This window comes from Phyllobates terribilis, unplaced genomic scaffold (genome assembly GCF_046119375.1).
Source record: "Phyllobates terribilis strain yellow unplaced genomic scaffold, ASM4611937v1 Scaffold_9__5_contigs__length_417890890, whole genome shotgun sequence".
In the NCBI taxonomy this organism is placed as follows: domain Eukaryota; kingdom Metazoa; phylum Chordata; class Amphibia; order Anura; family Dendrobatidae; genus Phyllobates; species Phyllobates terribilis.
The window spans coordinates 121621053-121644791 of record NW_027362769.1 but is presented as its reverse complement, the minus strand read 5'-3'; the positions used below and the strand labels follow the sequence as shown (position 1 = coordinate 121644791).

Sequence of the window (23739 nt, the reverse complement as noted above, 5' to 3'; positions counted from 1 at the left end):
CTCTATGTAGAAACAGGAAATCTCTGGTCCCTGTATGACTCATTCCCCTCTTCAACTCCTGACGCAGCTGCTCCCTCCTCCCCCTGCCATAAACTTTTGCAGAGTCTTATGACTTGTGCAGAGAAAATTGACCTCATGTTTCTACATAGAGCTTGGAAGGATTCAGATAGTTTTTCATCATGTGATATACTGGAAAATGTGAAAAAAAAATCCAAAATAGCAAAAAAAGGACCATTCTGAAGATGATTTTTTTGATGGTTTTGTTTTTACAACATTCATTACACACTAAAAATGACCTGGGAAATTGATTCTCTAGGTCAATACGATTACGGTGATACTAAACATGCATGATTTTTTTTTAAATTTAAGTAGTGAAAAACAATTCATAAAAAAAAAAAATTGCTTGTGTTTCCCTTTTTCAAGACCCATAATGTTTTCATTTTCTAGTTAAATGGGCTGTATGCAGGCTTGTTTTTTATTGATACCATTTGCGGGGTAGATACAAAGTTTTGATCCCTTCTTATTTAAATTTTTGCAATTAATTCCAGCCAAGGTTTGGCTTTTATAGGAGCACCGTTATGACAGGCATCAGAGATTAGAACAGTGCATCACCCAGGGGATTGACAGGGGTTAACAACCGCGGGAGGAGCTCTGCTCCACTCGCGGCTGTCAGAGGCAGATGATGGCTGAACAACAGCCATCATCTGCCGGCAAAGATGCAGGCTCAGTTCCTGAGCTCACATCAAAGAGGGAACTCAATATTTTGGGAAGAGGTTAAAGGAGATTTCTACTGGTATAAGACAACAAAGTTGAGGGTTCTTGATCTAAAACTCTTATCAATGTCCAGAATGAAGGAGTTATGGTAGTCTGAAAATGGCAAACCCTTCAATTTTCATTTTACTGGCCAGATCAGAAACCTTAATCTTTTAGTTAGGGTTTTACTATGAATTACATATCATGGATCCACAACAATGTAATCCTCAGTATACCCTATACCCTATTATACACTATACCCTATGTAGGGTATGTCGGAAGAAAGGAAAAACTGCTAAACCTCTTTAAAGGACTTCACTAGTTATGAAAAAAAAAAACCTTTTCAAGTCGTCCTCTGTAGCAGCACAGTATTCCCTTTTGCAGCTGACATCCTCGGCCCGGCATCCTAGGCGAATCTGATACTCACTGGGCCTCATGACATCGTGACTAGTGTTGAGCGAATTTATTCGGTATTTCAAATTCGTGTTCGGGGTTCCGACATGTTCGCGCCAAAATGGGATGTTCATGGGCGGAGCCGATTTTTTGGCGCGAACATGTTGGAATCCCGAACACGAACACGAATTTGAAATGCCGAACAAATTCGCTCAACACTAATCCTGACATTGTACAACCTCGTAAGTGCAAGAGGTGCCCAGAATTAGGATGTGGGAACAGAAGTTAAGACTGCCCTGATCCGACTGCCACAGAGGACCAGACTGGATGCTAGACCAGGCAAGAGTGAATATTTTTTGTTTAACATTGATTTAATTGAGAATAGTGTAATACTTAATTTCTCCTGTAGTGGTGCTGTAAGGAAATGAAACACTTGCTCAAGGTTTGCTGCCCAAAAATAATAAACTGTAGCCGATTATGATTTATACTTCGGAATTTTATTTTTTTGTATTACTTTTTTAAATTTACAATCTAATTGTATTTTACTTTTTGATTATTATTTTTTTTTTTACTTTTTTTTTTTTTTTTTTTTTATTTAAATAGTCTTTTTTACAATTGTGTTGAGATTTTTCTGAAACCCTAATATATTTGAAACAATTATTGTGATTTAAAAAACAATGCAAAAATAGCTGTGAACTTGAGAGGTGATAAAATTCTTATAGAAAAGAGTAATGAGACAGTATACGTGGCCTAGTTTTTAAAGATTCAGTAATATAAGCACTTTTATAGAAGCAGACAGAGCAGAACTGATTTCCAGAGACGTCTCAGAGACCAATTTAATGTAAAACAATGCACTGATATTGCAGCATTGAACGTTAACCTCTTCATTATTTGTGCTACCACTAAATCAGATCAGATGAACACAATTTTTTGGGGGGGTTATAAACCATTTATTCAGTTATTCAATTAATGTAACTTTATTCAATCAATGCAATAATGCAAAAATATATATATTTCCTTATAATCCATGATTTCAAGTCTTATCAACAATTTCTTCTTAAAAAAAAAGATTTAAATAGAGATGAGCAAATTAATCCATAACAAATTAAATTCATTCTGAATTTCTCAAAAATTTCTAAATCTGACAAATTCGAATTTTGGGGTATTGAATTCACATAAATCCAGAAAAATGGTGTCCTACCGGTCATTATTTTGTTATCTTCTTTTGAGGGCTTTGCAGAGGTTGAAAAAAGAAAATATATTATACTTACCTGTCTGTACACCGCCTACACGGCAGCTCTCCGGTGATATAACATGCGTCGATCCCCCATGTTCAATCACAGGAGTCGGCCCCGGAAGAACTGGAGATTGTCGCAGAGAATCAGAGAGTTGCAGTGGAGGCAGCATAAGGACAAGTGAAGGCATAGGACAGAGGAGTATAATGTATTTTATTATTTTTTTAACCACTTCCCTCCCTTCGGTTTAATATGTTTTGGGTTCTGGAGACCTCACAACAGGACATTTTCGACTTTTAGATTTTAACCGGTTTTATTCAGATCAAATAAAACCTGACGGCCAAATCGAGAAAATCTGCCAAAATGAAATGGTAAACTCACTTCTCCCTAGATCTAAGGAGTAGACAAGCAAAACTGCAAACCCATAGGATTGATTTACCCTCATTCCTCGGTTGAATGCTAGAATCTTTAAGGTACTCGTCCAGTTTTGTAAGCAGGTTTTTATAGACCCTATTAGGAAATTCTGAAAAGGAAGTCCAGTGCTCAATATCTTATTTGTTTTGACTAGAGTCTAGAGACTTTACACTGTCCTGTCTTACATTACAAAGACAGTCCATTAATTTAAATGTACATTGTGTAATGCTTAATTTCAACTGTGGAAGTGCTGCAGGGAAACTGAGCAATTAGTCCCAAAAAGTGATCAGTGGAGGTCCCAGTTTCAAGACACTTTGTGATCAGCTTATTGTCAGTGAAACTTTGTAACAAGTAACCATTGACTATAGTGAAGGACCCCTTTAAAGGATCTTTCCAAGTGGAATTAACCAAGAAGTAAGAAACAAGCCAACAAACTTCATATTTGTTAATGTCCTTGATCATCTGCAGTAAATAGCAAATTAATAAAGTCTAATTTTTGTGTACTTTTATTTTAATTTTAGAATTTTTATGAAATTTTATTTAAATGCATAAATTGATAAATTCCTTTAAATGTGAATTTATTAATTTTTCTATCTGCTTTGTTTTTGCAAAATGTATGTTTTCATTGTAACAACAGAATTATTTTTTTCCCGCACACTTCAACACTGTTGAATTAGATGCTGTTGCAGCTGGTCGACTATAAAACCTTAAATTTTATGGAAGGAAATATTGGGGATTAATTTAGAGTTATTCTCTAAACTAGTCAAATAACTGATTGACATTTTTTATTAAAGCTTAGTTTGATTAGATTTTTTTTCTTCTAAATTCAAAGTAATTATTATAATTATAGTACTAATAATAGTAATTCACATAGTAATACTGAGCTTTCCCCCCAAAAAAACAAGTTATCCCCTAACTTGATGGGGGTCTGAATGCTGGAAACCCAGTGATCCTGAGAACAGGGCTTTGGGACCCCAAGAGTGGAGTTCTATAGCCCCATCCTTGAATGGAACTAAGGGGCACATACTCAACCTCCACTCCATTCAATAGGACTGTTGGAAATATTTGAGTACAGAGCTCGACCTTCTCCGGAAGTCTCATAGAAAATGAATGGAGTGGACATTGAGCATACTCCCTCCTCTCCTTTTGAGATGGGCTGTAGAGATTCCAAAGGCTCATTCTCAGGATCGTTGGAGGCTCCAGCGGTACTACCCCCCACCCCAGGGATCAGCTGAATAATTTTTTTTAGAGGGGAATAACCTGTTAAAGAAACCTTAAAGAGGTTGTCCACTACTTTAACATTGATGGCCTATACTTAGGATAGGTTATAAATGTTTGATCGGTGGGGGTGCGACACCTGTTACCCCCGCCTATCAGCTGTTTCCGGTGTCGGTGGTTGCTTTTGACTTGAATAGGGTTAGGATGTGCAGTATCCTGCCATGGTCACTATAGCGTTGACAAAGCTGTGCAGCTCCATACCTGAGCAGTTCCAGCCGTTGCCGACACTGAAAATAGCTGATCAGTGGTGGTGTCAGGTGTCGCACTCCCACAGATCAGACATTGTTGTCCTATCTTAAAGGGGTACTCCGGGGAGATAAAAAATTATTGTAATGGCCATACCTTCTTAAAATATCAGGATAACATGAATAATGCTGTTTTCCACCCTCACACTACCTGTAATTCTGTGTGATGCTGCAGCTGCTCCTCACTGCTCCCCCTCCCTTATTGAATGTTACCTCACACATCAGGGGGCATGGGCTGTTCCCTGCTAGTAGCAGCAGTCAGCCCCCTGATACTGCTTGTATGTGGTCCAATATTATCAGGGGGCTGGTTGCTGCTACTAGCAGCCAAGATTAGGTCATGCCCACACCACACCCCCAATATCAGACTGCATTCAAGCTGATAGTATCAGGGGGCAGGCCGCTACTAGCAGCCAGGAGCAGGCTACGACCACATCATGCCCCCATTATTGGACTGCATACAAGCAGATAGTATCAGGGAGCAGGCCACTACTAGCAGGGAGCAGTCCAGACCATGCAATGCCCCCAATATCAGACTGCATACAAGCAGATAGTATCAGGGACTGGATGCTGCTTCTCGCAGGGAACAGGCCACACTTCCTGATGTGTGACGTAACATCCCATAAGGGAGGGGGAGCAGTGAGGAGCAGCTGCAGTGTCATAAAGAATTACAGCTAGTGTGAGGGTGGAAAACAGCACTATTCATTTTAATCTAATAGTTTATGAAGGTATGGCCATTACAATAATTTTCTATCTCCCCGGAGTACCCCTTTAAGGATAGCCCATCAATGTTAAAGTAGTGGACAACCTCTTTAATTTACCTTGAAATAAAATTACAAGATTTCAACATCTACTGAATGAATTGTTAAAAGAAAGTTACACTTTATTATATATTTAATTTCAAAATGACACAAGCAGCCAAATGATGGCTCATGACTCCCACTATTACAGTACATGAAGGATTGTTCTTTCTGTACATATCAGCGTTCTGTCATTATTGTCCAGTCTCCTCAAATACTTTATGGGCACAAGAAATCAATGGGCCCCATAGCAAAGTCTTGGGTTGGACCCTATCATTAACTTGATTACAGCATGACTTAAATAAATTGTGATGGCAGAAGGGGGTTATAGGGACTCATGTCTATGATGCCCTCCTCCTGTGACAAAGGCCAGGGCAGTTGGTTTACATTCAGATGTAACAGCCGCCAACTTGACGGCTGCCGCACTTACTTTGAATGTCTGGTGTGCTACAGTAAAAGTTTAGGCATGCGATGCTATAACCATAGGGTGCTTTAATCTTCAAGTTGGGGGCTGCTACCTCTGTTCATCAAATGGTTGATGAGAAAGACATGCTTAGGGTTCGAGCAAATGAAGGGGTGGTGGGTGGGGTGGTGCTATGTTAATGATGGATTTTGCTTATTGATTACGGCTTCTATTCTTCGGGTGATGCATTATCTGATCGAGCGCCTACTCTACCAACTCTGTGCTAGTAAGTGCTTCCCTTTAACAATAGAAAAACAAAGATCAGTAGGAATTAAGGGATGTGTTCTATGCAACAGACAGCAGGGCACTTTGGGGGGGGGGGCGGGTGTGGTTATAGACAATCTACTGGGACTCATTTTGCATACAGTATGTCTCACCTATTATAGGTGAATGCATACGTCTTTATAGACATATCTGATGCCTATGGAGCACAGCACGTAAGAAAAAGCTGTACCCACACAATATGATTAATGTGACTAGACGACCTTGTCAAACCAAGGATGCTAGAAACAATATTTTCTTTCTTTTCTTAAAAAGGTAATCTCCAATGATTCAGTCTAGCGGCAGATGAGCCCCTGTGATACTTTAGGTTTAATTAGCTGTTGTACATCTTGAGAATGAAAAATTCTCCTAGTAACCTAGCCCCCAATTTATTCTCCTATTATGAGTTTCAGGTAATTAATCTGCTCCAAATAACAGTCGTTTAATAGGAGCGGAGATTAATTGCTGATCCCAGAAGATGTCTTTAAACGTTAAAAAAAATAATTGAAAATGTAGAATATATTTTAGACCTATCTTATGCAATTAACTTCTTAAAATAACTTTTGATACAAATGTTTTTTTGTCCCTCACTCCTTTCGATATGAGATATGCTTATTCTGTATTGTCTGTATAAGTCCCCACTAAAATTGTAAAGTGCTGCGGAATATGTTGGCGCTATAAAAATAAAAATTATTATTATTATTCTCAGTTATTCATAGGACTTAGTCCAAACAGAGTTACAGTGTAGAAGGCTCACTGACTGTAGAATAAAGCATGAAATTTAACAAGACATTGAAGAAGTTTCTTTACTTACTAATCTACCTCTTTAAACAGTTGACCACCTTTGTGGACATTATTTTCTTACTTGAAGAGTCTCTTTTACCAGTTTTAGCATGTTAAAATGGCTACATCTAAAAATAGTGTCTGCAGAGCTGAGTAAAACATATTTTTTATTTTTTCAATTTCTCACCTCCGTTGTGGAGATATTATCTTGTGATTACAAAAATGTCTGCAACTGCAGCTCTCCTTTCACAGCTGTATCCGCTTTACCCTTCCCCACCACATTGATAGTGTTGTGAGGGGAGATCTGGAAGTGTTTGCAATCAAACTCACCTCTGCTGGATTTCCCCTCCCCCCACACTGAATGACTGGACTGAGGAGATCTGGAAGTGTTTGTATTTGTAATCATACTTTGTTCCGCTGTATCACTCTCCCCCCACACTGACTGTACTGAGAGGAGATCAGGAAGTGTTTGTAAACACAATCAGCTAATCAGCTATGCTGTATTCTCCCTCACTTTATACTGACTGCACTTAGAGGAGATCTGGAAGTGTTTGTGTTTGTAATCACACTCAGCTGTGCTGTATTACCCCTTCCATTACACTGACTTCACTGAGAGAAGATCTGGAAGTGTTTGTAATCACACTCAGCTCTGCTGTATTCCCCCTCCCTTCACACTGACTGCACTGAGATGAGATCTGGAAGTGTTTGTGTTTGTATTCACACTGAGCTCAGTTGTATTCTCCATACTCCAACACTGACTGCACTCAGAGGAGATCTGGAAGTGTTTGCAATGATACTCATCTCTGCTCTATACTACACAGTAACTGAAGATCAGGGCTGTCCATTATTACAACTCACAGGAGAAGGCATGTTTTTCTGAACTTCTTGGGTCGTGTTCTTTTTCCCCTGCATAATTTCTACTGCTTATGATTGGTCAATGTCATGCAGAGGAAAAAGCACATGCCACCAAAGAAGAATCTCTGGTGATGCCCAGTTGGGCTTAGCATAAATTATAGTAATATGTCTGAAAGGAGATGATAAATTAAAAATAAAAAGATGGTTTATTCAGCTGTGTAGCCACTATTCAATGATGTGGCCAGTGTAACATGCTAAAACTGGTGAACGATTTTCTTTCAAAGCATGTATTAGGGGCTACAAATCATTGTTGCAATTGGGTTTCTGTAAAAATAGTGGCATTCACAATGAGTTAACTGAAAATCCATAAATGAGCTCATTCTGGCAAGTTTGTAACTCTTTTATCTGTCCTTTTCTGAGCTGCTCTCTGCTGATTTATGACCACAGACCATATCAAAATTGAATATGGATGGACACAAAGATACTGTAAAAGACAAATGGTGCAAACATTTTAATGAAACCCAATTGCAAAAACCATTTTAGCCTCAAATACATGCATGTAAGTAAAAATTATGCCTCCAAAAGTAGACAACCCCTTTTATGATTTTCAAAAAATATATGATTGGTCTATATGTGCAATACTTGGTGTAGTTATAAGGGTCACAGCGGTCACGGTTACAGATGTGGCAAAATTCTAGGGAACCCAAAAGCCCTGAAAACAAAGCTGAAACTGGAATCCATAATGGGCTTTGTGGGGTGGTGGAACAGGAGCCGAAGTTGAACTTTTGTACCTGGATCCATAAGCTTTTATCCATATCTATGTGGACTAGTTTTCATATATCAGGCCTATTGTACGAGGATGAGATTCTGTAGTTTCCTTTTCTACAAGCTGGGTAACCATTACAATGATGGAAAAACAATTCTGATGGCTCATATGCTATTACTAGCAAAACTATAGTGCGGTAATGTCTACGGTAGGCTGACTGATGAAATGGCAATCTACATTGTAAAAAAAAGCTACCCCTAGTTTTTCACAATGGTGGTGACAATTTTTTTGGAGTAGACAGATATTACGAGGAGTTTGATCTGTTATCTAAATAATGTTTAATCACTGTAGATTGAAAAGTTCTGAAACTTTCTAATATTCTCTGTACCTGAAAAGGTTGTCCAGAACTGAAGTTAAAAAAAAGTACAATCCTATAATATATTATTCTAGGTCATACTAATGTTACCTATCTCCCAATCCTCCTTCTCCAATGGTAACTGGGTCCCCGTTCTTCCTGTCCCAACCAGACTGCTGATTGACTTCAGTGGTCACATGTCAGACAGAACAGGAAGCATGGAGGTGGGTGGGGAACCCAGGCAGCATTGGAAAAGGAGTTGCCGGGGATCGGTAGGGTATACATGATTATTTTTTTTATTTTAGGGCTTTCTGATTACTTTCTTAAAAAAAAAAAACATTTAAGTTTCTCAAAACTTTAATTATTAAAGAAAATTGTGCGTGCTGCCTGTCACACATGACATTTTGTCACTTGTTAGCATCAGAACGTCTTGTGGGTTGGCGCCCGAATCAGAGAATGTGCTGAGAGTGAGAAGAGGTAATTCATAACGGCTGTTAAAAAAAAAGAAAAAAAACAACAACCGCCCTTTGCATTTGCAGAACAAATATGCGCCAGAATATATGACTATTAAAAATAGTCTCCTATGAATCTTCATTATGGCTTCTGTCCATAATGGAAGCCACAACCAGGATCAGACCTGTTGGGTAGAGTGCCCAATGGACGCCCAAATGCAAGCGCCCATGAAAATGTCTGAAAGAGGGATACCTGCCATGAGGCACCTGGGACAGGGCGTGACTGCAAACTCTGCACCCCTATAACTACACCACCGTTCTACAGTCAGATTAGCGTCAGTGTATTACCAGCCTCATCCTACCCCAATGGTGGTGCTGTCCATTCACCAACATGGCTGAGAAGGGAAGGGGAGGTGGATCAGTTCATGCCATGCATGCTTTCAGTATATGTGGCAGACTATATTGGACCAGTTTTGGGGTGGAAGGTGTTTATTGGCACCATTGGCACCCACTATCTCTGTGAAAGCAAATGTTATCGCGTGTAAAGCCAGTAAATATCTACCTTATAGAAAGTAATGTAATATGATACTTACGCCATAACAATCACACTGAAATCTAGCCAGTTCCATGGATCTCGCAGGAAGGTAAATTTTTCTAGACAGAAACCTCTTGCTAGAATTTTTATCAGAGATTCAAATGTATAAATTCCAGTGAACGTGTATCTGTGAGAAAGAGAGAAAAAATCTAATTCATGAGAATAATAGAATTCATGGGGGAAAACAAAGAGCTACGGTTCTAAGATTTACTCCTCTTCTCCTTCCTTTCTGTAACTGAAACAGAGATGAGAGGAGTGCTGGACCAGTGGAGGGTGCGTTACTGCTGTGTTTGTTACTCTACATTGTATAAAAGCATTTGGGGAGCAGTTTTGTTCATATAACTATTTGTTAGGGAAGGGAAGGGACAGGCATTTTTATTTAAATTACCAATTCTCTTGTATTCCTTCTAGATAAGCCACCTCCTGATGTGTTTGACAGTAGCTTACTCTGTTCTCCCCATTAAAAACACCTGCATGCTTAGCCGATCTGAGCATACATGTACAGTGGGTACGGAAAGTATTCAGACCCCTTTAAATTTTTCACTCTTTGTTTCATTGCAGCAATTTGGTAAATTCTAAAAAGTTCATTTTTTTCTCATTAAAGTACTGTACACTCTGCACCCCATCTTGACTGAAAAATAACAGAAATGTAGAAATTTTAGCAAATTTATTAAAAAAGAATAACTGAAATATCACATGGTCATAAGTATTCAGACCCTTTGCTCAGACACTCATATTTAAGTCACATGCTGTCCATTTCCTTGTGATCCTCCTTGAGATGGTTCTACTCCTTCATTGGAGTCCAGCTGTGTTTAATTAAACTGATAGGACTTGATTTGGAAAGGCGCACACCTGTCTATATAAGACCTCACTGCTCACAGTGCATGTTAGACCAAATGAGAATCATGAGCTCAAAGGAACTGCCCAAGGAGCTCAGAGACAGAATTGTGGCAAGGCACAGATCTGGCCAAGGTTACAGAAGAATTTCTTCATTACTCATGGTTCCTAAGAGCACAGTGGCCAGAAACCTTCTACATTTCAGGTTTTTTTTTCAGTCAAGATGGGGTGCAGAGTCTACTTTAATGAGAAAAAAATGAACTTTTTAGAATTAGTGAAAAATTTAAAGGGGTCTGAATACTTTCCGTACCCACTGTATATAGGCAAGTTAGGAGACTAATAAAATTAAGCAAGATTCATCCGGCCGTTCCAGTGTCAAGTCCAGTAATATGTGGCAGGTGGACTAGGGAAGTCGTCACTTCTACATCCTTGGCCTGACGTGCTGTTGCGGAACTCCATTGTGGATTTTTAACCTTCAATGTAGAGGGATGAAATCTGCATTGAAATCCTCAGTAAAGCCACACATCACACATTTACTTCAAAACTCAATGTTGGATTTGGTGAAAAATCCAATTGTGTATTTGGGATTATTAATTTCATCCATGTGCAACCAAACCTTGTTCTTTGTACATCAGATTATTCTATAGAACCTGTTTTTTTTACATGAGATTTCACATCATTGAGATAATTATATGTGCACACAGCAAGAAACCCAGGCAAAATTTCAGCTCCGAAGCCTGCAGAATTATAATTTCACCCCTGAAGGCTGTAAGGGAGGGTACAAAACAAGTAATGTACCGAATGTACAAAGCTACTCAACTCTGTATGGAGATTACTTATGTAAACTGCAAAATGTAAAGATGTAAATTTATGGAAATGTGAAATGGTGCCATAATTTGTATGCAAATGGAAAATGTCATGAGTCATGACAATGCCTGTGCCAACTGATGCCAGCGCTTTTGTAGCTGTTTCTAAATGCAATCAAGATATTCCAAAATATAATCTGATGCATAAATAATTCAAGGGCAGAGGTAGAACTTGAGGCTTATGGGCAACAATGCAAAATCTGTAACAGGACTCCGCACCTGCCATGTACTATTATAATACTGGTCTGTTGGCATAAGTTGCAGATGGGTCGTTGGGTGTGGGTGCAAATGTTACCTATGCAACCCTTATGTTCAAAGGCGTACATAGACATTATTCAATTGACTCATACAAAAGAACAAACCCTCTGTACATAGCTGCATGTATTCTGCTGCTGATTTATTGTTACTCCTGTAGGACTCAGTCAGCTTTAGTACAGAAGACACCAGGAGCCGAGATGTGTCACTTAAACCAGCAGCTTAATGTATTAACTTCCTCCCCGCACACATGTACGAAATTGGCATTTGGTTTTGAGAAAGCTCTGAAGGACAAAAACTTTATTGAATCACTTCCTCCACTTTTCCTTCCAGCCTCTTATGCTGGCTGACAGGGCAGCTGAAATTAAATGGCCAATAGCACTTAAGTTAATATAAATAGAAATCTCCAGGGATTGTAACCTTCCTGCATCACTCACTAAGCAACTGGTGCCATTATTTTCCAGCAATGATCATACGCACTGTCTTGTGCAGGCAATAAAGGATATGTGTAGCACCCTGAGGATTCGGCTGCTACAGGGGTATTGCACCTCAACCCAGAGGTGTGATATTCAATTCCCGGGTAAGGATGGAGTGTGGAACTGAGCTCGGTAGGCTGCATGCACTACACACATCCCATTTCCGGGGAACAGACCAACGGTACTCCCACTTAGAAATGTGCAGGTACGACCGAGTCTGTTCCTGGCTGCAGTGGGAGGGGGGTGGTACATCCCAAGTAGTGTAGGGGCAGATAGGGGGAGCAGCCTGGGTAAAGGTAGGAGCTCATTGGGTGCTGGTCGCCTGAGCTCACACATAGAGGGTGTATATAAGGTGGGCACCATCAGAGAACAGGGTCAGTCTGTCAGAGTAAGAAGCAGAGGTCCAGATGAGCCTGCAGAGAGAGAGTGGAGCAGAGAAGGAAAGACCCAGAGGAGACAAAGAGAGGACTCTGAGAACCCAAATTCAATCCCCGGGTGAAGAGTCGGCAATAGGGTACCGGATCCCAAGCTGGTGGGGGCAAAAGCACACCCTAGCCAGAGACCGGAGGCCGTGGGCAGCGTCTGCCACGGCCACCCACCACATCCACCCCGAAGGCAGACCACGTGGAGGGTCAGGGAACCCAAGGCCAAGGGTCTCCCAACAGAAGGCCCGAGGGAGCTGGACCTGGGTGGATCACTAGTGGGGACGGCCAGAGGAAAGGACAGAAGGAGAGCTCAGGGTCACGCTCCGGACTTGCTTGGGGGTTGGCTGGATCCAGGACCTGGTGGACGCAGCACGGCTCGGGTGGTCACTTGAAGCTGGAGTGACCGGAACATCAGCAGTGAGTAAATACCCTAAACTGCACAACCCGACTCTGTCTTCATTTTACATCTACGCTGCACCACCACAACCCCCATCCTCTGCACCTGACCCCCTGAGGCTATACCCCACCCGTTGGGGGTTATACCATCAAAAGCTGCACCTACACCATCAGCCTCAGCGGACCCTGCTGCAGCGGCGGCCATAGTGACCGCAATACAACGGGTGGCGTAGTCGACATTAAGAACTCAATAACATCTATAGGACTGCCACATACTCTGAGCTTGACACCCTGGGCACGGACCGGGTCACAGCCACTCGGAAGACTACAACTCCCATCTGATCCGGCTCCGGATATTCCCCCTAAAGAATATGGCCCAGGGGGTGCGTCAACTTTGGCGTAGTCGGCAGGATTACGTGCCCGCAACACCCGGGTACTGCGTGCCTGAAGAAAAGTGCAAGTTTACCTCAAAAAGAAGTCTCCTGCCGGTTCCGGAGGGTCCCCGCCATCGGACCCCATCACCAGTCGATTCCAGCCGGTTGTCCGCCATTAACAGCTTTTTCCCGCCATCTGCAGAGTTTCCCGCCACTGGGAAGCGATTCCCGCCATTTCCAAAGGTTTCCCGCCTTGGAAGAGCGGACGCCATTATGGGCGTGCCAGAGGGTGGTGAGAGGCCGCCTCCCATCGTGGGCCAGGACCGAAAATGGCGCCAAAAGTGGAAACCGCCCCCACCAACAGAGACTGTGATGCTAGAGGTGTCTGTCAGCGTGAAAGAACAGCCCCTGGAGCTGACAATCACCAAGTGGCCCCGGGACCGCCCTCGAGGTGGGAGGAGACGAAAGGAGAGAGCAAAGATGGGTGTCGCTTGGAGCAGTCTAGAGCGAGCGCACCCGGAGGCAAGAAGCCTGGAGAAGAATATCGGAGGAGCTTACCCGGAGATGGCGAGAAAGCAGAGCAGCACCGGCCCGTTGGCCAGGAGCCTGCTAGAAACAGAGGAGGGAGAGCAGAGCAGCACCGGCCCGTTGGCCAGGAGCCTGCTGGAGACAACAGTAGGAGAGCAGAGCAGCACCGACCCGTTGGTCAGGAGCCTGCTGGAAGCAACGACCCCACTAGGCCTAGTGGAGGTCCTAGCACAGCTTCCCCGAGACCGGGAGTGTGCACAGACCGCTCTGGAGGGCCTCGCAAGGAGGATGGCCCGGGTGCAGCGAGAGACGTTGGCGGAGTGGAGCCGTGAGATGGCCCAGCAGACCGAGACCTGTCAGCGGAGCACGCCACCCGAGACGAGGAGACAGACCGCCTCTGAGGATGGCGCGGGAGGACTGAAGGCCGGAGACGGCGCCGAGAAGGGAGCCGAACGAGTGGAGGCAGGTAAAGGGGACGTCTATACCCCAAACCGGGAAACCGCGTACCTGCCCCAGCTCCCCGTCGCAGAGCCCGAAGTCTATCCTGCCGTGCCCGTCGCTGCAACGTCACCGCCGCAGACTAGGCCTCAAACAGGAGCCGCGACCCCTGTGACGTCACACGCCTCGACCCCGAGCGTGACCAAGCAGGAAGTACCACCAGCCTGGTCGCAAGGCCTAGTACCCCCGGGCGCCGCAATACCAACAGCGCCCCCTACCTCCGCGGAGCCCCCGGCCTGGTCGCAGGGCCAAGTAGCCCAGGGCGCCGCCGTCCTTACGGTGCCCTTCACCTTCCAGATACCCCAGGCCTGGCCGCAAGGCCCGGGCAACCCGGGCGCTAACACCACCGCGCCCATAAGACCAAAAGTGCCGCATCTGGGAGAAGATCTGTATGCCCAGCATACGTGCCCGGATGGGCAGCCATTTATATGGCCACCGGAGTTTCACCATCCCCGACTCCGGAGAGAGAGACCCCTGGATGAACCCCTGATCCCGGCTCCAAAGCCCGTAAAGAGGATCTCGCCCCCGCTAGCAGAAGCGCAGTTTGAGTGGGACCCCACCGGAGAAGATCTTATGGGGTTCACTCAAGAGACTCGGGCAGCTGCAGCGGAGCGTGCGGAGTGCTGCCGCCAACAACTCGAGGTCTTTGAGAGGGAGCGGAGAGAGAGGCGGGTCCGGGAACAGCAAGCTCAAGTAAGGAGCGCGGAGCAGAAGAGCCGGGCCAGGAGAGACCCCCGTGCAGCGCATAGTCCCCGCACCACAGGGACTGTGATCAAGTTTAACATGCAGCATGGGTGGGGCTTCATCCGAGACCACCGCACCCTAGGCGACGTCTTCGTGACCAGGAGAGACGTTGAGTCCCACCTACCGGAGGGACACAGAGGTCGTGACCTTTACATCGGGGACGAGGTCACCTTCACCCGGCACAAGTGTGCCAAAGGACCCTACGCCCTCCATGTGCATCGCCTGACGGAGGAAGAGCTGCGGTGTGAGGAGGAAGAACAAGAGGACCCGGACGGGTCTGAAACTAGAGTTAGAGGTAACCATAAAGAAAGAGCAGGAGGACGCCGTCGTTAAGTACAGCGGAGCCGAAGCTGTATATAGTTGCCCGTCGGGGCACAGTGAACTGTTACAGTCGCTAATGTAGTCCCCGTTGGGACCAGAGAATTGTACTGTTTACCCGTTTAACCCCTAAATCCCACTGACCGAGGACTGAGAGCGGTCATTCCTCCCTAATACCTGGCCGAGGACTGAGAGCGGCCATATCCCTGTATATAGTTGCGCGTCCTAAAGCGCCCCTACTGGTTTTACAGGAAAGCCACGAGTTCCAAAGACTGTCGAGCTAGAAGCAAGAAGTGACTACGAGAAAGTTTTATATGAAAAGTTTTATTAATATATATATATATGATGTTTTATATGTTTATGCAAAAATTTGTATGTTTTTGGTGTTTTGTTCTTACAGCCCGAGGACGTGCTGTGATTTACCAGGGGGGAATGTAGCACCCTGAGGATTCGGCTGCTACAGGGGTATTGCACCTCAACCCAGAGGTGTGATATTCAATTCCCGGGTAAGGATGGAGTGTGGAACTGAGCTCGGTAGGCTGCATGCACTACACACATCCCATTTCCGGGGAACAGACCAACGGTACTCCCACTTAGAAATGTGCAGGTACGACCGAGTCTGTTCCTGGCTGGAGTGGGAGGGGGGTGGTACATCCCAAGTAGTGTAGGGGCAGATAGGGGGAGCAGCCTGGGTAAAGGTAGGAGCTCATTGGGTGCTGGTCGCCTGAGCTCACACATAGAGGGTGTATATAAGGTGGGCACCATCAGAGAACAGGGTCAGTCTGTCAGAGTAAGAAGCAGAGGTCCAGATGAGCCTGCAGAGAGAGAGTGGAGCAGAGAAGGAAAGACCCAGAGGAGACAAAGAGAGGACTCTGAGAACCCAAATTCAATCCCCGGGTGAAGAGTCGGCAATAGGGTACCGGATCCCAAGCTGGTGGGGGCAAAAGCACACCCTAGCCAGAGACCGGAGGCCGTGGGCAGCGTCTGCCACGGCCACCCACCACATCCACCCCGAAGGCAGACCACGTGGAGGGTCAGGGAACCCAAGGCCAAGGGTCTCCCAACAGAAGGCCCGAGGGAGCTGGACCTGGGTGGATCACTAGTGGGGACGGCCAGAGGAAAGGAAAGAAGGAGAGCTCAGGGTCACGCTCCGGACTTGCTTGGGGGTTGGCTGGATCCAGGACCTGGTGGACGCAGCATGGCTCGGGTGGTCACTTGAAGCTGGAGTGACCGGAACATCAGCAGTGAGTAAATACCCTAAACTGCACAACCCGACTCTGTCTTCATTTTACATCTACGCTGCACCACCACAACCCCCATCCTCTGCACCTGACCCCCTGAGGCTATACCCCACCCGTTGGGGGTTATACCATCAAAAGCTGCACCTACACCATCAGCCTCAGCGGACCCTGCTGCAGCGGCGGCCATAGTGACCGCAATACAACGGGTGGCGTAGTCGACATTAAGAACTCAATAACATCTGTAGGACTGCCACATACTCTGAGCTTGACACCCTGGGCACGGACCGGGTCACAGCCACTCGGAAGACTACAACTCCCATCTGATCCGGCTCCGGATATTCCCCCTAAAGAATATGGCCCAGGGGGTGCGTCATATGCACTTATGCAAACTCTTTGAAACATAGATACACACATATATAGACAGTTATATGAAAAAGTTTGGGCACCCCTATTAATCTTAAGCTTAATGTTTTCTTAAAATTGGTGTTTTTGCAACAGCTATTTCAGTTTGATATATGTAATAACTGTTGGACACAGTAATGTTTCTGCCTTGAAATGAGGTTTATTGTACTAACAGAAAATGTGCGATCTGCATTCAAACAAAATTTGACAGGTGCATAAGTATGGGCACCCTTATCATTTTCTTGTTTTAAATACCCCTACCTACTTTTTACTGACTTACTAAAGCACTTTTTTTGGTTTTGTAACCTCATTGAGCTTTGAACTTCATAGCCAGGTGTATGCAATCATGAGAAAAGCTACTTAAAGTGGCCACTTGCAAGTTGTTCTCCTGTTTGAATCTCCTCTGAAGAGTGGCATCATGGGCTCCTCAAAACAACTGTCAAATGATCTGAAAACAAAGATTATTCAACATAGTTGTTCTGGGGAAGGATACAAAAAGCTGTCTCAGAGATTTAACCTGTCAGTTTCCACTGTGAGGAACATAGTAAGGAAATGGAAGAACACAGGGACAGTTCTTGTTAAGGCCAGAAGTGGCAGGCCAAGAAAAACACCAGAAAGGCAGAGAAGAAGAATGGTGAGATCAGTCAAGGACAATCCTCAGACCACCTCCAGAGAGCTGCAGCATCAACTTGCTGCAGATGGTGTCACTGTGCATCGGTCAACTATACAACGCACTTTGCACAAGGAGAAGCTGTATGGGAGAGTGATGCGAAAGAAGCCGTTTCAGCAAGCACGCCACAAACAGAGTCGGCTGAGGTATGCAAAAGCACATTTGGAGAAGCCAATTTCTTTTTGGAAGAAGGTCCTGTGGACTGATGAAACCAAGATTGAGTTGTTTGGTCATACAAAAAGGCGTTATGCATGGCGGAAAAAAAACACAGCATTCCAAGAAAAACACTTGCTACCCACAGTAAAATTTGGTGGAGGTTCCATCATGCTTTGGGTCTGTGTGGCCAATGCCGGCACCGGGAATCTTGTTAAAGTTGAGGGACGCATGGATTCCACTCAGTATCAGCAGATTCTTGACAATAATGTTCAAGAATCAGTGACAAAGTTGAAGTTATGCAGGGGATCGATCTTTCAGCAAGACAATGATCCAAAACACCGCTCCAAATCTACTCAGGCATTCATGCAGAGGAACAATTACAATGTTCTGGAATGGCCATCCCAGTCCCCAGACCTGAATATCATTGAACATCTGTGGGATCATTTGAAGAGGGCTGTCCATGCTCGGCGACCATCAAACTTAACTGAACTGGAATTGTTTTGTAAAGAGGAATGGTCAAAAATACCTTCATCCAGGATCCAGGAACTCATTAAAAGCTACAGGAAGCGACTAGAGGCTGTTATTTTTGCAAAAGGAGGATCTACTAAATATTAATGTCACTTTTCTGGTGAGGTGCCCATACTTATGCACCTGTCAAATTTTGTTTGAATGCAGATTGCACATTTTCTGTTAGTACAGTAAACCTCATTTCAAGCCAGAAACATTACTGTGTCCAACAGTTATTACATATATCAAACTGAAATAGCTGTTGCAAAAACACCAATTTTTATAAAACATTAAGCTTAAGATTAATAGGGGTGCCCAAACTTTTTCATATAACTGTATATACAGTGCTCAAAAAAAATAAAGGGAACACTCAAATAACACATCCTAGATCTGAGTGAATGAAATATTCTCATTGAATACTTTGTTCTGTACAAAGTTGAATGTGCTGACAACAAAATCACACAAAAATCATCAATGGAAATCAAATTTATTAACCAATGGAGGCTTGGATTTGGAGTCACCCCCAAAATTAAAGTGGAAAAACACACTACAGGCTGATCCAACTTTGATGTAATGTCCTTAAAACAAGTCAAAATGAGGCTCAGAATTGTGTGTGGCCACCACGTGCCTGTATGACCTCCCTACAACGCCTGGGCATGCTCCTGATGAGGTTGTGGATGGTCTCCTGTGGGATCTCCTCCCAGACCTGGACTAAAGCATTCGCCAACTCCTGGACAGTCTGTGGTGCAACGTGACGTTGGTGAATGGAGCGAGACATGATGTCCCAGATGTGCTCAATCGGATTCAGGTCTGGGGAACGGGCGGGCCAGTCCATAGCTTTAATGCCTTCATCTTGCAGGAACTGCTGACACACTCCAGCCACATGAGGTCTGGCATTGTCCTGCATTAGGAGGAACCCAGGGCCAACCGCATCAGCATATGGTCTCACAAGGGGTCTGAGGATCTCATCTCGGTACCTAATGGCAGACAGGCTACCTCTGGCGAGCACATGGAGGGCTGTGCGGCCCTCCAAAGAAATGCCACCCGACACCATTACTGACCCACTGCCAAACCGGTCATGCTGAAGGATGTTGCAGGCAGCAGATCGCTCTCCACGGCGTCTCCAGACTCTGTCACGTCTGTCACATGTGCTCAGTGTGAACCTGCTTTCATCTGTGAAGAGCACAGGGCGCCAGTGGCGACTTTGCCAATCCTGGTGTTCTGTGACAAATGTCAAGCATCCTGCACGGTGTTGGGCTGTGAGCACAACCCCCAACTGTGGACGTCGGGCCCTCATACCCCCTCATGGAGTCGGTTTCTAACCGTTTGTGCAGACACATGCACATTTGTGGCCTGCTGGAGGTCATTTTGCAGGGCTCTGGCAATGCTCCTCCTGTTCCTCCTTGCACAAAGGCGGAGGTAGCGGTCCTGTTGCTGCGTTGTTGCCCTCCTACGGCCCCTCCACGTCTCCTGGTGTACTGGCCTGTCTCCTGGTAGCGCCTCCAGCCTCTGGACACTACACTGACAGACACAGCAAACCTTCTTGCCACAGCTCGCATTGATGTGCCACCCTGGATGAGCTGCACTACCTGAGCAACTTCTGCGGGTTGTAGAGTCCATCTCATGCTACCACGAGTGTGAAAGCACAACCAACATTCAAAAGTGACCAAAACATCAGCCAGAAAGCATTAGTACTGAGATGTGGTCTGTGGTCCCCACCTGCAGAACCACTCCTTTATTGAGTGTGTCTTGATAATTGCCAATAATTTCCATCTATTGTCTATTCCATTTGCACAACAGCATGTGAAATTGATTGTCAATCAGTGTTGCTTCCTAAGTGGACAGTTTGATTTCACAGAAGTTTGATTTACTTGGAGTTATATTCTGTTGTTTAAGTGTTCCCTTTATTTTTTTGAGCAAGGGAAGTTAACCCTAGAACGCATACCTGGGGCCTCGCAGGCACGCCCTGTTAATTGTTTTCTATTTTCTGCAAGATTTCTTTAGTTAGAATTTTGAAACTCTAGGTATTCCTCAGCTATATAGTTGTTTGTCATTTCCAGTTGTTCATTTATTTTTATGTTACAGGCATTTTCGGTAAAACAACTCTTTTTTGAAAATACCCATTTTTACGGTCATGTGTTCTAGGGTAAGTTAAGCATTAATTGAAATGAATAAAACTGACCATTAGAGATGAGTGAACCCGAACTTAAAAGTTTGGGGTTCGTACCGGAGAGCTAGTGTCTGGTGCTAAACTCCAAACACGGACTTGTCCCGGAAGTCCGTTGCAATGTTTGGAGATTCGGGGAAAGTCCGTTTCAGAAAGAGAGAATTTTCCTGCCCAAAATTTGAGTCCTTATTGTTTTTAAAGGGATTCGGGTTCTGGTGCAAGTTCGGGTACAGTTTTGATACCTGAACCGAACTTTGGAATAATGTTTGGGTCGGGTAACAGAACCTCGAACTTCCACGAATCCTCTCATCCCTACTGACCATACATCGGTTGGCTGAAAGCCATCTCAACCAACTCTCCCATACACAGCAGCGCTTGTTTGGCCAAACGCTCCTGTTTTCTCTGAGAAAGCTGCCAACTAACACATCGGCTGGCAGCTAATCTCAGGGAGAATAATGCGATCAGCAGTTTGAAATTGGACATGTGCGATTGACATATTTTCCAGCCATCGATCAGCTGGCACCCCATACACATTAGACTGTTGGCCGAACCCATCAATCGGTGGACTCAGCTGACATTAGGCCTTAAGATATATGTGTAATTCAGGATAGGACAGGTCCTCCAAAGCGATAGATGCTATTTGTATATGTTCTCCACTCTAGCCTAGAGGTTCCTTAACAGAATTAACTCAGGATTTTAAAGGAGCTCATATGAAGATGGATTTCTTAAAATAGACAACCTCTTTAAGAAGAGGCCATGTTCATACGTTCAGTATTAGGTGAGTATTTTTCATCAGTATTTGTAAGCTAAAATCAGGAAGGGGTGAAAAATGCAGAAGTGGTGACGTGTTTCTATTATACATTTCCTCTGGTTGTTCCACTGCTAATCTTGGCTTACAAATACTGATGTAAAATACTGACCAAATACTGAACGTGTGAACGTGGCCTAAGAAGAATCACCAGAGGAGGTGATTCTAAGGATGAGGTGGCACCAAGAGGATTGGGGAAATGGGGGAAGTCTGGTCTGGGTCAGTATTTTGGGGATAGTGTGGTCTGGGGTTTGTATTTAGGGATAGTTGGGGGTCACAGCAATGTTAATCACCAGGTGATTAATCCTTTAATCTAAGTAAACAACACCATATTGTCAGACATGTGACACATCTTTGAGTTCAGTATTTTAACCCCTACGTCATGCTGTCCTCAGATTACATAGCAAAATCCTGCTGACAGATTCCCTTGAAGTGGGAGTCTAGTCTGGGCCTTTATTTAGGGGTTGTCTTGTTTGTGTTCTGTACCTATTTAGGGGTTCTGGTCTGTGACATGTATTTCTTTAGGGAATCTGAATTTATTTAGGAGGTTGTATAATTTATGAAGTCTGGAGCTTTTTTTTGAAGGGGTTGAAAGACTAGTTTCAAATACATGACTTTTCAGAATTTCCCAGATGTCCCTTCTTAAAAGATGGCAAGTACGGTTTATATAGATCATATTTGTGAACACTTGCAATTCAGAGATGTAATACTGTTAGACGTAGATGGGGACATCATAGTCCTAGCTAAGGATTGGGTTATATTATTGTGCCGGAACCACAGCAATTTGCTCCCAAGGTGAAAAAAAACATTATTGGTGAGCAGGTTGCACCCTTTGGGGTACATGCAAGCATAGGACAATTTAGAGAAATACTGTTCATTATAAGGCATGTTTAATCAATTTAAAATTTTGGGCTATTGGTTATTGAGATACACCTATTCTATAATAGTCATAGATTGCAGTCATTTGGTCTTAATTCAATGCTTCCTGGTATATTCACTTCATAAGAACACAGAAGTGAATCACAAATGTGGACGGAGTGTCTTGATCAATCTCCCACCTTGGGCATATTAGTACATCTCAGACTGTAGTGCTAAATAGAACCAAATAATGGACTTTGGCTATCAAATTGCATAATATGCTAGGCAAAATTACACCTGGAAATGTATGTATGTATCTGCACACATTTATTTTCAAGTAGACTATATTATGATATTATGTAAGATAGGCATCCTAGCTTTTACCAATTAATTACTAATGACTGAAAAATGCATTGTTATAATGGAAGTACACGGATCATTAAATTGGAAACCATAACATTACATTCAATACAATAAAACAGTAGATAAATGAAATACTTACTCTACATTCTTGGCCCACTCCGGGGGATTACTCATGGTCATGAACACGCAGTTGGTCAAAATAGTGCACATTATGAGCATGCTGAATAATGTAAAGATAAGTCAAGGAAAAAGGCAATGTAGAAAATAATTTTATAGCTGTATTAAGAGTAACATTTAACAACTGATGTAACTAATATAATCATATTTGCTTTAATTATGCTGAAGAAAATACCACAAAAACAAAATGATGGATATATTTCCTTAAGGACAATGGCAGGAATTTATTTAAGCATAGAACGAGGTTCCCATCATAGCAAAATGCAGAGGTAAACATTGACATTGAAGGGCCCCTGTGCATGACTTGTCTGCCATGCAAGAGGTTGTGAGGTTGAATTCCAGAACAGCACCACAGCAGCATCTGAACAACCTGCAGTGCTACTGGGCCCCCCTCCACCACAGGCCTGTGTGTGGTGGAATCAGCTGCACATGTAGTGTATTTTTCCCTAGCAAAATATCTCCACATGTACTGTATATGCAGAAGCTGAATCTCTATTTTTTATATGTTGGCATGAATAGACGTAAAATTTCCCTAAAGGTATGTTCACACTTTCCTTTTTTAGGAGAAAAAATATGAAGAGAAATCCATGTGGATTTTTGAGTTTCTCAAATATGGGGCAATTTTTCCATTTTTTTTTCAGATGTATTTTTTGCAGACTTTTGACTTTTGATTTTTCAAGGACCTCTGCAACAAATAAGGGACAGATCACTTTTTTTTTCCAATGGTGTGGTTTTTCAAAACCTCATTGGAAACAATTTTGCTGAATGACCAGCCATGCAAATTTCCCCTTAAAATCAGTATTAAACATATTCAAGGAATATGAGAAGCGTTTTATTTCTTATGTGGATATTGGAATGGACCCAATTTAAAATTCACTTTAAGAAATTGTGTGTGAACCTACCCGAAGTAAACTCAAAATCAATTAATCAAGAAACCCAACAAAACATTAGTTTTTCTTATGAATTTACAATAGATCTGTAGCACCCTGAGGATTCGGCTGCTACAGGGGTATTGCACCTCAACCCAG

General features: G+C 43.6%; 1 protein-coding gene across 3 annotated transcripts in view; it reads right to left on the bottom strand.

The window, feature by feature from the left end:
• The window catches only part of LOC141161749 (sodium channel protein type 2 subunit alpha-like), a 313242-nt gene that overhangs the window by 139614 nt on the left and 149889 nt on the right, over nt 1-23739 (bottom strand). For all 3 annotated transcript variants that reach the window (XM_073647018.1, XM_073647017.1, XM_073647019.1), the window contains 2 exons: nt 22674-22764; nt 9644-9772 (listed from right to left, as the gene is read on the bottom strand). In XM_073647018.1, coding sequence (XP_073503119.1) covers nt 9644-9772; nt 22674-22764 — 220 coding nt within the window. The remainder of the gene's footprint in view (nt 1-9643; nt 9773-22673; nt 22765-23739) is intronic.